The 14,678-nt window shown below is 38.6% G+C and overlaps 2 protein-coding genes and 1 long non-coding RNA gene across 3 annotated transcripts in view; 2 read left to right on the top strand and 1 right to left on the bottom strand.

Moving 5' to 3' along the window:
• Nucleotides 1–2,772: 2,772 nt before the first annotated feature.
• LOC128029403 (cadherin-18-like) overlaps nt 2,773–14,678 on the bottom strand; it is a 68,963-nt gene continuing 57,057 nt past the window's right edge. The window contains exon 12 of the mRNA XM_052617185.1: nt 2,773–3,502. Within this exon, the coding sequence (XP_052473145.1) occupies nt 2,997–3,502 (506 nt within the window). The 3' untranslated portion in view covers nt 2,773–2,996. The remainder of the gene's footprint in view (nt 3,503–14,678) is intronic.
• LOC128029417 (uncharacterized) lies at nt 5,647–6,755 on the top strand. The gene is made up of 2 exons (XR_008187380.1): nt 5,647–6,032; nt 6,161–6,755. It is a non-coding gene; the product is annotated as an uncharacterized LOC128029417 (long non-coding RNA).
• On the top strand, nt 7,120–14,216 carry LOC128029397 (uncharacterized). The gene is made up of 2 exons (XM_052617176.1): nt 7,120–13,493; nt 13,622–14,216. Exon 1 carries the CDS (start codon nt 7,159–7,161, stop codon nt 13,006–13,008), a length of 5,850 nt encoding a protein of 1,949 aa, XP_052473136.1. The 5' UTR covers nt 7,120–7,158; the 3' UTR covers nt 13,009–13,493; nt 13,622–14,216.

The following is a 14,678-nucleotide window of genomic DNA, read 5'->3' as shown; positions in this document are numbered from 1 at the left end:
AAAGTGCCATTTTATTTTCTTTATAAAAAAAAAAAAAGAGTACATGAAATGTACACCCTTGTGGATGTGAGAATACACCGTGAGCAGTGAGAGTACCACAGAACCGTCAAAATGGAATAACACTGCTCTCAGTTAATCAGATGAAGAGATACAAAAAAGAACAGGAAAGTAAAATCAGACTGCAAAAATTATGATTACAGTTTACTTCTGTGTATAGGGTGGGAAAAGTTTTAAAAAGATCACATCAAGAATAACTTTCATAGATGAATGTGCTGTATCTTCCTATTTCGTAACTTGTATTCTGTAAAACCTGAGGGGATAAATAATTCTCCATTAGGAGCGAAATTAAATTAAATGTATGAGAACCTGAATATTAAAAATATTAACTATTAATCATGAATTTTGAGCAAATTCTTGATTTAATGCAATTAATTTTAATTAAAAAAACTAATAAAACATTGTTTGTTAAAAGCAATTACTTTTTAATGCTAATGATTTTTTCTTACCTACATTAACTGTTGCACGCTGCACCCATCGGACAAACAGGTCAAAACTAGTCTGTAAAAACAAAACAAAAGAGTCAACAGATCGAGTCCAAATCACATGTAATAGCCACAAAGACAAGTCTCTCAAGTCTCCAAAAGTGTAGTACAAGTCTATTATTATTATTATTATTATACATTTTGAGAAGACCAGTCTTACAATACCAGAATGATTACCTTTCATGCTTTGAACGGTGTGGGGAATTGCTACACTCACACTGAATTCAAATGAAAACTCAAAAGTGACATGGCAATCTATGTGTGCTTCATCCAGCGTCTATCAGTCAAATTGAAGAAGTCAGTAGCATAAAGTTACAAATTATCTTAAAACATTTAATCTGCCTTTGGTCGCATGATAATGATGTATACGGCTCACAATAATCAGGGTCAAAGCACTGATGAGCTGATTGTGTAGGAAAAGTCTATTTCTGTGATGAGGCTAATCAACAGTCAAGATCATCACTGTCATCACCATCATCAATAACAATAAAATAGCCACTTTTTCAGTGCAAACAAAAACAACAAATTATCACTGAAGGCTGAAACAAGAAGAAAAATGCACTGATGGATCAGTCAGGAACGAAGCCTGAGGCACAATGACCTGAGGTATCAGGCAAAAATAAGAGCAATTATGCAATTATCATCATTATTATTATGTTGACCAATTGAATGTCAGGGTCTTAGATACTGTGGTTCTTTGCTGGCTCTCTTACACAGAGACAGAAGACCAGTCATCACATGGTCATGTAATATTACAAATACAGGCACTAGCTTCATTCTTGCATTATTAAAGTTTGCGCTAAACATTGTGTAACTGTCTGACTTTTAAAGCACACTCAGATGTAATCAATTCAAATGTATACTCTACACTGTAAACAAATGAAAAACCTCTGGTGGTCCTAGTTGAACATTATTTGACACGACACATTTTGGAATAATATTGCAAATATTTGTGTTTCTTAAACTTCGCTGGTTTCAAAGCCCATAAGATTAAGAATTCAAATCAGAATAACAACTCAAAACAATCAAGTATAAAACTGAGCCTAGGGGAGAACCCATAAGCCCTTGTGCTTATGGTAATTATGCATCACTGCCTGGTCAAAACAAAGCAGATTATGTGGACATCTAGTATATTTTTAATTATACTAATGTTGTTTCATTACAGTTGAGAGTCCAAAATAAATAAATAAAAAATGATATATATATATATATATATATATATATATATATATATATATATATATATATATATATATATACACACACACACACACACACACACACACTAGTTGCAGCTTGTTCAATTAAATGGCTAAGTTCACTGTTTTAGAATATTAGAACACCACATAAATAGAATCTGATGACTTTAGTTTTCAGATAATTAATTTGGAGAAATAAGTTTCCTCCAATAATTTGAGTACATTACATTACACCCAGTTGGCCCACAGTGTAAACAATTGAGGATGCAAGACAGTTTGCACAATTAGCCAACTGGTGCATAGCCTGTCAAAACCTGTCTCTTTAAAATCAGTGATCTATCTGTCAGCAGGGTTGTTTCCTGACTAGCTTACCAATTAGCTAATGCTGTTGTCAGCGGAAATGATCCCACTTTTGAAACTCCCTCAGTATTCAAAAAGTCAGACTCCTAAACATTCCAACACTACTTGTGACAGCCGAGCACATTTAGATCAGTAAAAGCTGCCGTCGTGTTGACGCTCAGAAGTCATCATCTTCATTACGGTGACTATTAAAGCAGTCCGTGGGCTCCTTATCTGCATGTTGTGAGGCTCGTGGGAATCGATCAGGACTGGATTGCAACACAGACTTTTCACAGTTGATTTATAAGTCCTAGGAACGTAATAAAAGGTGCCCACTCAAGCATTTAAATCCAATTATCTTTCACGGAATGCCGTTGTTATCCAATTAAAACTCCCTCTGCTCATGAGAATTATAATAAGTTATTTTCTTGCTTTTAACAGAGGTGATTTATACTAAATGTTGCAGACACTAGGTTCAATTTCGGTCTGGTATAAATATTAGGTGAAACTTAAAAACTACAGGCTGTGAAAACAAAAATCGAATTTCTATTTTGAGAAGGGAAATGATCAGTTTAGTATGAAAGATATCATCCTAAACCAGCCGGGACATTGATTTGGATGCTTTTGCAGCTGTTGGAAATGGACAAAATATGTAATAAAGGCAGGCTTTGCTTATCTGGAATCATGAATTTTTATTAAGCAATAGAAAATATACACCAGGGAAAATAGCTTCCTTTGTGAGTTCTTTTTTTTTCTTCTTAATTTTAAACTTTTTCTTCAAAAATCAACTTCCACTTGAGGCCAGTGAAAAACAGTCAATAATCCCACAGCAAAACTGGATGAAAAAAAGTGGTCCATTTGAACAGACATCAGGGAAACGACACACAACTTCTGCTTTACAGACCGTGCGCAGCCATTATGGGATGTGCTGCTGGCCTTTCTCTGGAAATACTTTGCTCAGTATTTGTACCTCAGGGCCCCAGTTGTCTACCTCACTGAGGTCCAGCTCTGACTGAGGCTCTGGCAGATCCAGTGAGCTGATGGACCCCGATGGGGAGCCGCGGCCCTCGTAAGCATAAGTCTGAAGAGAATCATATGGAGGGCCGCGTGTGTCCCGGTTGGCATCAACCACCTTGAGCTTAATCACTTCATGGATGTCCTGGTCTGGTATGATCAAAGCCGGGCTGAGAGCATCGTTGGCCATTGCTCTCCACATCTCTGACTGCAGGTCCTTTCTCATCCTCATTTCCTCGGCTGCCGCAGGGTTCCTCAGTGCTGCTATGTCAAAGGCCTCTGTGTCTTCCTCGCCTCCTCCCTCGTCATCGTACGTGACTACGTTCTCTCTGATATCCTCTGCGGATATGATTAGAGGCTCCTTTTTGCTCTTCTTGCTACGCAGAGTGACAAACAGAACCACGATGGCTACAAGAGAGGAGACACAAGCTTAGTTAGTTCATCCATGTAAATGCTGATTTGAATTAGCCTCACTACTATTGAGGGTTATCACATGAGACATATTCATGGGCGTACAAAATGAGGAGCGCAATCATCTGCTTGCTGACATTTTCAAATGGGGGAAAGCTTTGTCTGGGCAAATAATAATAATAATAATAATAATAATGATAATTATTAATTACATTTATATAGCACTTTTCTGGGTACTCAGAGTGCTTTACATATTTTAATATTCACTTGAAATCAATGGTGTTTTGCCATAAACAGCCATGAGCCTCTTCAATCAGATTAGCGCTGTTGCAAACAGCAACCTTTTAAGGCAGCAACCATTAATAAATTAATAATAATAATAATAATAATAATAATAATAATAATAATAAATTCTTACTTGAATTTTTTTTAATAAAATAATATATATATAGCTCTATTTCAGCTATTAACCAAAGCAAAATTTATTATTTTGTTTAGCTTAACTTTAAGTAAAATAACTCAAACAAAATAAACTCAAATCAATAAATCTAATTAATAAAAAAAAACTATATAGACATATCAATCACTCAATCGATCAATCAAAGTATTTTTTTTTATAAATGTGAAATGAAATAAAATATAAAAAATGGACTTTTATTACTTTTAGTTGTTATTTGCCATTTAGTTTAACTTGATGTACTAAAATAAGTAAAGCTAAAATTGAAATAAAATGAATAAAAACTAGGTGCCATTCTAAAAATGGCAAAATACAACACTTTTAATTGAATATAAAAAATATGAATATAAAAATATGAACTAATTTAAAATATTAATACAAAATTTAAAAATGGTCTAATATGGAATGCTTAGATTGATGTGACAAGTTATTCACCTTATGTGAAAAACAAGGTAGACTCTATATTAGCATGTTGCTAACAAAATATTTTTTTATATTTAGACTTACATAACATACATACACACATTGTCAGAATTGTTGGCTCCCATGTTAAATATGATCCAAGAAGGCTGTGAATATAAATCTGCATTGTTAATCATTTTGATATTTATTTTCAAAATTAATGGCAATCTAACCTTGCATTGGAGAATAAGAATTTAAAATGGGTTGAAATATCATTATGACATATATGTCTTTCTCTAATACACAATGGACACAATTAATGGTACCCTTTTATTCAATGCTTTTTTAAACCTCCATCTGGCATAATAACAGCTCTGAGTTTTCTCCTATAATGCCTGATGAGGTTAGAAAGCACCTGACTAGAGATCAGAGACCATTCCTTCATCCAGATTCACCCCAGACCCTTTAGATTCCCAGCTCCATGTTAGTGCTTCTGCTCTTCAGTTCACCACAATCATTTTCTACGATGTTCAGGTCAGGGATCTGGAATGACCCATTTCTGTGTTGTTTTTGGATTATTGTCTGGTTGGATGATCCAAATATGGCCCATTATATGATTTCTAAAAGAGTCAGTTACTTTATGATTTTTTTATCTGTTGTTAGAATCAAAGATACCCTGTATCTAAACAAGATGTCCAGGAATTGCAGCGGAAAAATAGGTCCACAACATTAAAGATCCAGCAGTACAGTTCACTGTACACATGGGGTACTTTTTATCCCTGTGTGCACCAAACCCATGTTGAGTGTTTGCTGCTAAAAAAACTACTTTTTTTTTTAGTGTACATCTGACCATAGAAGCCAGTCCTGTTTGAAGTTCCAGTAGTGTCTGACAACTGTATATGCTGGGGATTGTTATAAGAGCATTTTCATTTCTTGTGTTTTTTTTCTTCCCTCAAACCTCCCCAAACAAGGTTTTTTTTTGTCTTTTTTTAGGATTTCTGACCCTGAGACTCAACTTTTTTTCTGCAATTCTCCAGCTGTGGTTCTTGGAGAGTGTTTACCCACTCAAACTCTCCTCCTCACTGTGCATTAGGACGATATGCAAGACGTCCTCTTCCAGGCAGATTCGTAACATTTTATGTTGATTGGAAAATCTTAATTATTGCCCTGATAGTGGAAATGGGAATTTCCACTGCTCTAGCTCTTAGTGAAACTCAGTTATCTTTTTCTACACATCAGAAATATATTCTTTGGTTTTTCTCATTGCGATTGTAACCCAGTGTAATAATTTACGAAGTGTTTTTTTTTATATATATACATATGTGCATTTCATAAATGTATATGGTTTTGGATAAGTTCCATGTTAATTAAGTTGATATTATTTTTATTTTTGTATTTTTATATTTCTTCTGTTTATCCAGTCATATTCACTTGTCCACGTTGGGTGTCCAATCTATGCTCTAGATTAAGGTGAAGGGGGCGGGAATAATTGAGGGCAAAGTTGAACGAGGAAGAATTGGGAGAGCACGAGGGAGAAGAGCGTGCGATCATCTGGTGTTATATTGTTTCACAAAATATATAGTGTAACTAATGCTATAATGTGTTACAATAGTTTATGTAGTTAAGGTGTTGTCGGAATGAGAACAGAAACTGATACTACAGAGACGGGTAAGAATTATTTATCCTCAAAATATTTCTGGTTGTGTTAATTCCAGCCTCCATTTACTAATGCAGCAAATGGACTAATTATAGAGACTGAACAGTGTCTATCTTGCTCGGATGGATTGTGTGTTTAGTTGGCGAGTCGTCAGCATGAGGATTCGTGGCAGTTTCAGATGAGGATGATTACAGATGACTTGTGAGCTAACGTGAGTGCTCGGAATTCCTTTGGCCTTAAGGAAATCGCCGCGATAGTGGAGTTGACGGACATCTAACCTCGTGAGGTGAAACACGCTCTTCTGATTGGATGGTTCAAGGTATTTTTATTTTTTTTGTTTGTTGCTCAGTGTTGAGTGAAGCGGTCGTTTGTTTATTTGTTGACCACAACGTACCCCAGCATCAAACAGGCCTGCAACGTGAAAATAACGAACTTTCATATTGATTGAGGTTAAGTGTGAGCTCATATTGCCGGCTTAGTATTTGTTTGAAGAGTTTATTAAGTTTGAGTAAGAGTTTGATGACTCAAATTTGAAGTATAACAACAGAGGGGAACAAATATCCATTTACAAAAAGAGTGAATGTGAAATGTGTACTTGATTTTATTGTTTTATTCATTTGTGTGAATTTGTGAAATTCATATTGCTTATTTAAATAATTTTATTTTACATTTGGAAAAAATCCTGAAACGTGATCATTTTACCTTTTATCCAGTAAATTGTTATTTACAGTCTACTTGAGTGTTTTCAGTTTATTATTATTTGAGTTAAAAAGGAAATATAAATATACATTGATATTTCATTGATTGGTAAAACAATTGATTTATTTACAGAAGTTAAATTCTAATTCATTTTTATTTGAATTTATTTTAAAGTTTAAGGGACCCAAGGAACTAAGTAACAAACACAGTTACATAGAACAAGTTGAAGTGAGTAAATAACACTTAGCTCACAATAGTTGATAAACCAAAGTTTATTCATACGAACTCAGAGCGCACCATTATCTATCTATATAGGAAAGGGAAAAAAGCGCTACATAAATTGGAGGCACCGCTGGGATTCTTGCGTGTCCCATTACAGTTGTGTTGTAAAAGAAGAAACAAAAGTCTCCGTCTTCATCTAGTTAGCACAGTGTGGCCATGACTGCTTACACTATATATCCTGGTCTGGTGGATGAGCTTAAAGGATGGTGTCGAGGAGAAATGCTTAATGAGGCACATGCGCTGATGGTCATTGTCCCTGAAGATGTAGAAATTTCTCAAATAGAAGACACCCTCCAATCTGTTAAATGTCTGGGACGAGTGCGTGTGAGAGGACGCATGTACAACAGTAAACTGGATAGTTTGACTGTTTTATGTGAATGCAAAGAAGTTGTAGACTTTTCTAAAGTCCCTCCTGACATACTACCCACAGGCGGACTTGTAGCCTGGCCGATTGTCATGGTGACACAAAGTCCAGTATCCCCAAGTGCTCCCTCTAGGGCAGAGCATTCATCTACCGCTGTGGATGATGGCAACATTCAGGAATTGTTGGGTGCACATGATGGCTCGGCTGAGTCCATTATTCGTGCCGTGGGGGATCTGCTGTCTAAAATAGAAAAACCAGTTAGTGATAGCAGCAGTTATCGCCGCCTCCGTGTTTTTTCTGGGACTGTGCCAACTCCTGCCGGAGAAGAGCCTTTAGAACATTGGCTAGAACAAGCTCGTCTTATGGTTGAAGAAAGCGATTGCTCAGACAAAGAAAAAAGACGTCGGATTATGGAGAGTTTACGAGGGCCAGCCTTGTCAATAATAAAAGCTGCTCGTGTAACTACTGCTGATCTCAAGCCAGAACAATGTTTAGAGGCCATTGAAAGTGCCTTTGGTTCTGCTGAATCAGGGGAAGAGCTGTATATTGCTTTTCGGTTGATGCAGCAACAGCCAAGGGAAAAACTGTCCGATTTTTTAAAAAGATTAGAACAAGCATTGACCAAAGTCATACAGCGAGGTGGTCTGTCGGTTGCAGCTGCAAACCGTGTAAGAGTGGAACAGTTACTTCGTGGAGCAGTGGCTGCTGATCTTATGTTAGTTAATCTTAAACTGAGGGAAAGGAAGGAAAATCCTCCATCCTTTTTGGAGTTGTTGAGTGAGATTCGCAGTGAGGAAGAATATGAGGCATCAAGGGCTAAGCTAAACTCCACTGTGCATAAGATCCAGGCTAAAGCAGAGGTAGACAATAAGCAGACAGAAATCCAGACTTTAAAAACTGAGTTAAAGGAACTGAAAGCCATGTTTGCTTCTATGGCAGCCACCCAGCATGGAACTGTGAAAGAAGAGACATCTGCTGGTTCAAGTATGAAAACTACAACCTTTGAAAGTTGTCCAGACCCTGAAGTGACTGCGCTGAAAAAACAGGTCAAAAGATTGCAGCAGAAAGTTCAAAGTAAAAAGCCTATTGCCTCTGTGGCCTCCTTGCCTGTGCAGACTTCTAGAAATTTCCCTGGTACATATAAGCCAACAACGTACAGTGATTCGGAGGAATATTACTGCTACCGCTGTGGAGAAAGTGGACACTTCGCCGCAAAATGCAGAAATGCTGAAAACCAAGCAAAAGTTGTTCGAAGATTAATCCAGTCACTGAAAAAAGCCAAAAGTAGAGACTTGCTTTCATCTGAGCCAACATCCAGTACAACCAACTGTTCAGTAAAAAGGAGTGCTGTAGACATACAAAAGCAAAGGCACCTTCCAGAAGGCTTGGTTGGTCCAATGTCTGTTGTTCAGCTAAAGGTGAACGGACATGAATGTGATTCCTTATTAGACAGTGGTTCACAAGTAACCATCATCTTCGAAGCGTGGTACAAGCAGCATCTGTCTGATGTTCCAATTCACCCAGTCACAGGTTTGGCAATTTGGGGTTTAAGTGAGTCCAGCTATCCTTACTTGGGTTATGTGATGGTAGATGTTGAGTTCCCTGCCAAAATCACAGGAACTCATGAAACCCTTTCAGTCTTGGCCTTAATCTGCCCGGGACCATGTAGTCCAGATCAAACACCAGTTATTTTGGGTACCAACGCTAACCTTTTCAAGCGTTTGGCTCGTTTGTGTAGAGAAAGTGCTGGAGTGGACATTGCACAGACATTGGGCATAAATGTGGATTCAGTTTCCGAAGAATTGTCATGTGACCCTGCTAAGATCTCTGGTGAAGACGAAGGAGTGGGCAGTGTAAGGTGGCTTGGTCCTGGCCCCTTGTCCTTGTCCCCTGGAGGGGATTGTGTGGCAATCTGTAATGTAGAGTTAAATGAACCATTAGGAGAAGAGGTTCTGTTGGTAGAGGCTTCTCCAGATGCCACTCTGCCAGTTGGAGTGTTACTGCAGCCCATGGTAGTGCCACATTCTGAAATGGATGTTCACCATTTTCCAGTACTGATGCACAATGAATCCCTGAAGGACACAGTGATTCCAGTAGGAACAGTGGTTGGTCACTTGTATTCTGCAGAACCAGTAATATCCACCCCAAAGACAGGAGAGTTTGATACAAACCTCATTAACTTTGGAGATTCCCCAATTCCTGAGACATGGAAGCAGAGGTTAAGGCAGGCATTGTCGGAAAGAGCTTCTGTGTTTTCACTACACGAGTGGGACGTGGGTTTGGCGAAAGGAGTGGAACACCATATTCGGCTATCCGATTCTAGGCCTTTTCGTGAGCGCTCTAGGCGTTTGGCTCCTGCGGATATTGATGATGTTCGGAAACACATTCAAGAGCTTATGAAATCTGGCATCATCAAGGAATCACGAAGTCCCTATGCCTCCCCTATTGTTATCGCCCGAAAGAAAAATGGAAGTGTAAGAATGTGCATCGACTATCGCACACTTAATGCTCGTACAGTGCCTGACCAGTATACTACTCCTCGCATTGACGATGCACTAGACTGTTTATCAGGGAGTAGATGGTTTTCCGTCCTTGACCTCAGAAGTGGTTATTACCAAATAGCTATGTCTGAAGAGGATAAGGAAAAAACTGCTTTTATATGCCCCTTAGGATTCTATCAATTCGAGCGTATGCCACAGGGCATTACTGGGGCACCCGCGACTTTCCAACGCTTGATGGAAAAAGCTGTGGGGGATATGAATCTGATTCAAGTCCTTGTATACCTGGATGACCTGATTGTCTTTGGGAAGTCATTGGAAGAGCATGAAGAAAGACTTCTGAAGGTCTTGGACAGACTAGCACAAGTGGGACTAAAAGTGTCATTGGACAAATGCCAATTCTGCCAGACCAAGGTCAAATATGTTGGACATATAGTCTCTGCCGAAGGCGTTGCTACAGACCCTGATAAGGTCAAGGCAGTCAGCACATGGCCGCAACCAACAGACCTTAAGTCCTTGAGATCTTTTCTTGGCTTCTGCGGATATTACCGTAGGTTCATAGCCAACTACGCTGCGATTGTCCGACCTCTTACTGAGCTTACGAAAGGTTATGCCCCTACCCAGCGAGGTAAAAAGTGGGAAAAAGATCGATCTAAGGCTTACTTGAAAGAGTCGGAGCCTTTCGGAGACAGATGGAACCAGTCATGCTCTGATGCCTTTGAGCAGATAATTCAGTGTCTTACTAATGCTCCAGTCCTAGCTTTTGCAGACCCCGGCAAACCCTACATTTTGCATGTAGATGCCAGTCTAAAAGGGCTAGGTGCTGTATTATATCAGGAGCATTCATCTGGTCTGCAGCCTGTGGCATTTGCTAGTAGAAAACTGAGTAATTCAGAGCAGAAATATCCTATACACCAGTTGGAATTTCTTGCTTTGAAATGGGCGGTCGTGGATAAATTCCACGATTACCTATATGGAGCTAGATTCACAGTACGTACGGATAATAATCCACTTACGTACGTTCTTACGACAGCTAAACTCAGTGCCACTGGACATCGTTGGCTGGCTGCACTATCCACCTACGACTTTGATGTGTTGTACAGACCAGGCAAGAACAATACTGATGCAGATTTACTGTCCCGTAATATGGCAGATGAGGAAATAAGAGAGGGTTGGCAAAGCATCTCTGAGACCGATGTAAGGGCCATATGCCAGGAAGTTCATGTTGACTTAAAGCTCAGCAAATCACCTAGGTATGTAGAGCAACTAGCAGCCTCACCTGAGTGTATTCCTGATGTGTATGCTTTCCCTGTTCAACTGGAATGTGACTTCTTGGAGCAGAAATCCATAGCTGATTTGACAAGAGCCCAGAAGAATGATGTTGTCCTGAGGAAAGTAATTGAAGCTTTAAAGCAAGGGACGTGGCCTACTGAGGTAAAGGTGAATTCTGAGTTGTGGCTTATGAAACGTGAGAAAAATAGGCTTCTAATTAAAGAAGGTTTGCTTTTCCGCTGCAGTCAAACACCCTCTGGAGAAGAAGTTTCCCAACTTGTCCTACCTACTGAATTCAGGGAGGATGTGTGCAGGTTGTTGCATGATGACATGGGTCATCTGGGTGTAGAAAGAACCACAGATCTCATCAGGAGTAGATTCTACTGGCCCAAAATGGCCTGCGAGGTGGAACAATACATAAAGAATTGTGGGGAGTGTATTACTCGCAAGACACCATGTAGTAAAGCAGCTCCTTTGCACCAAATTACCAGCAATGGACCGATGGATCTGGTCTGCATTGATTTCCTCTCACTTGAGCCCGACTCAAAAGGAATAAGTAACATCTTGGTAGTCACAGATCATTTTACACGGTACGCCCAGGCGTTTCCCTCAAGGAATCAGACAGCTCGCACTGTAGCCAAGATCTTAGTGGACAAGTATTTTGTGCATTATGGCTTACCTGGGAGGATCCATTCCGACCAAGGGCGAGACTTTGAGAGTAATTTAATCAAAGAGCTCTTGCTTCTGTTGGGGATTCGAAAATCACGTACCACTCCGTACCACCCTCAAGGTGATGCTCAGCCTGAGAGGTTTAATCGTACCTTGCTCTCGATGTTGGGAACCTTGGGACATGAGAAAAAACGTCAGTGGAGTCAGCATGTGGGGTATCTGGTTCATGCCTATAATAGCACGAAATGTGATGCTACAGGGTACTCTCCCTACTATTTAATGTTTGGAAGGGAAGCAAGACTCCCTGTTGATCTTTGTTTCCAAACATCTGCTGAAGGAACAGAGGAAAGACAACATTTTCAGTATGTCGCCAAGCTGAAAAAAGATTTAAAAGAAGCTTATCAACTAGCCTCAGAAGCTTCAAACAAAGTGCATCAACGAAACAAAAGAGCCTATGACAGCAGCATTAAATTCCAGGTCTTGGATGTTGGTGATAGAATGTTGTTGAAGAATCTGGGACTGAGAGGAAAACACAAGCTTCAGAGTCGATGGAGTTCTTTGCCATATCTGGTAGTTGACAAAATGCCTAACTTACCAGTGTATAAGGTGAAACCTGAACGTGGTGGAGGAGTCAAAACTATACATCGAGATCACCTCTTACCGATTGGACAGTCTGTGAGAATGCTGGAGAGTCCAGGTTATGCATTACCTGAAAAGACAAGAAAACATTCAAACTCAAACCAAACACACAAAAAAGTGCAAAAAGAAACCCAAAATCACTTATTTGAGATGACAGAATCCTCAGAGTCAGAATGTGAAAGGGTTAATGTGCCTTACCAGAAATATGTGCACAAGTTGCTGAAAAATAAGAGGACCAGGGACAGATCTCCTGATAGCGATGGAAATGAGCAAGAAGCTGATGATACTGGTCATGAGGAAAGTGATCAGGATGAGGAAGAGTGGACTGAAAATGATAATGTTGCTGAATCTGAGTCAGACTCAGAAGTTGAATCAGACACTGTGACTGTTTCTGAAAGGAAGTGTACAAAACCAAAAGCGGTTATGCCTCCTAGTCAGAGAGCCCATAGTAAGAGACCTGTGAAGCCTGTTATAAGACTCACTTATGACGAACCAGGAAGAAGTAGTGACCACCCAATTGAAATTGTCCATAGAGGGGTCATTATAAGACTAGGTCAGAGTTAAAATAACTAAATGAACAACCAGGTATAGACTGTAAAATTTTGATTTAAATGTCTGATGAGGACATTCAGACAATTGGAAAGGGGAGGGTGTAACCCAGTGTAATAATTTACGAAGTGTTTTTTTTTATATATATACATATGTGCATTTCATAAATGTATATGGTTTTGGATAAGTTCCATGTTAATTAAGTTGATATTATTTTTATTTTTGTATTTTTATATTTCTTCTGTTTATCCAGTCATATTCACTTGTCCACGTTGGGTGTCCAATCTATGCTCTAGATTAAGGTGAAGGGGGCGGGAATAATTGAGGGCAAAGTTGAACGAGGAAGAATTGGGAGAGCACGAGGGAGAAGAGCGTGCGATCATCTGGTGTTATATTGTTTCACAAAATATATAGTGTAACTAATGCTATAATGTGTTACAATAGTTTATGTAGTTAAGGTGTTGTCGGAATGAGAACAGAAACTGATACTACAGAGACGGGTAAGAATTATTTATCCTCAAAATATTTCTGGTTGTGTTAATTCCAGCCTCCATTTACTAATGCAGCAAATGGACTAATTATAGAGACTGAACAGTGTCTATCTTGCTCGGATGGATTGTGTGTTTAGTTGGCGAGTCGTCAGCATGAGGATTCGTGGCAGTTTCAGATGAGGATGATTACAGATGACTTGTGAGCTAACGTGAGTGCTCGGAATTCCTTTGGCCTTAAGGAAATCGCCGCGATAGTGGAGTTGACGGACATCTAACCTCGTGAGGTGAAACACGCTCTTCTGATTGGATGGTTCAAGGTATTTTTATTTTTTTTGTTTGTTGCTCAGTGTTGAGTGAAGCGGTCGTTTGTTTATTTGTTGACCACAACGTACCCCAGCATCAAACAGGCCTGCAACGTGAAAATAACGAACTTTCATATTGATTGAGGTTAAGTGTGAGCTCATATTGCCGGCTTAGTATTTGTTTGAAGAGTTTATTAAGTTTGAGTAAGAGTTTGATGACTCAAATTTGAAGTATAACAACAGAGGGGAACAAATATCCATTTACAAAAAGAGTGAATGTGAAATGTGTACTTGATTTTATTGTTTTATTCATTTGTGTGAATTTGTGAAATTCATATTGCTTATTTAAATAATTTTATTTTACATTTGGAAAAAATCCTGAAACGTGATCATTTTACCTTTTATCCAGTAAATTGTTATTTACAGTCTACTTGAGTGTTTTCAGTTTATTATTATTTGAGTTAAAAAGGAAATATAAATATACATTGATATTTCATTGATTGGTAAAACAATTGATTTATTTACAGAAGTTAAATTCTAATTCATTTTTATTTGAATTTATTTTAAAGTTTAAGGGACCCAAGGAACTAAGTAACAAACACAGTTACATAGAACAAGTTGAAGTGAGTAAATAACACTTAGCTCACAATAGTTGATAAACCAAAGTTTATTCATACGAACTCAGAGCGCACCATTATCTATCTATATAGGAAAGGGAAAAAAGCGCTACACGATGGATGACTAAGGGGAATTTGGCATTTGTTTTCCCTCCTATTTATATTCCTGTGAAACAGGAAGCCATGATTGGATCATTTCATGCTCATAATCACCCTGGTGTGCTCAATATTGTAAATATGAATGGGAATATCACAGTATATTCCCATTCATATTT

Source organism: Carassius gibelio, chromosome A2 (assembly GCF_023724105.1).
Source record: "Carassius gibelio isolate Cgi1373 ecotype wild population from Czech Republic chromosome A2, carGib1.2-hapl.c, whole genome shotgun sequence".
In the NCBI taxonomy this organism is placed as follows: Eukaryota; Metazoa; Chordata; class Actinopteri; order Cypriniformes; family Cyprinidae; genus Carassius; species Carassius gibelio.
This window is presented reverse-complemented; position numbering and strand designations above follow the sequence as displayed.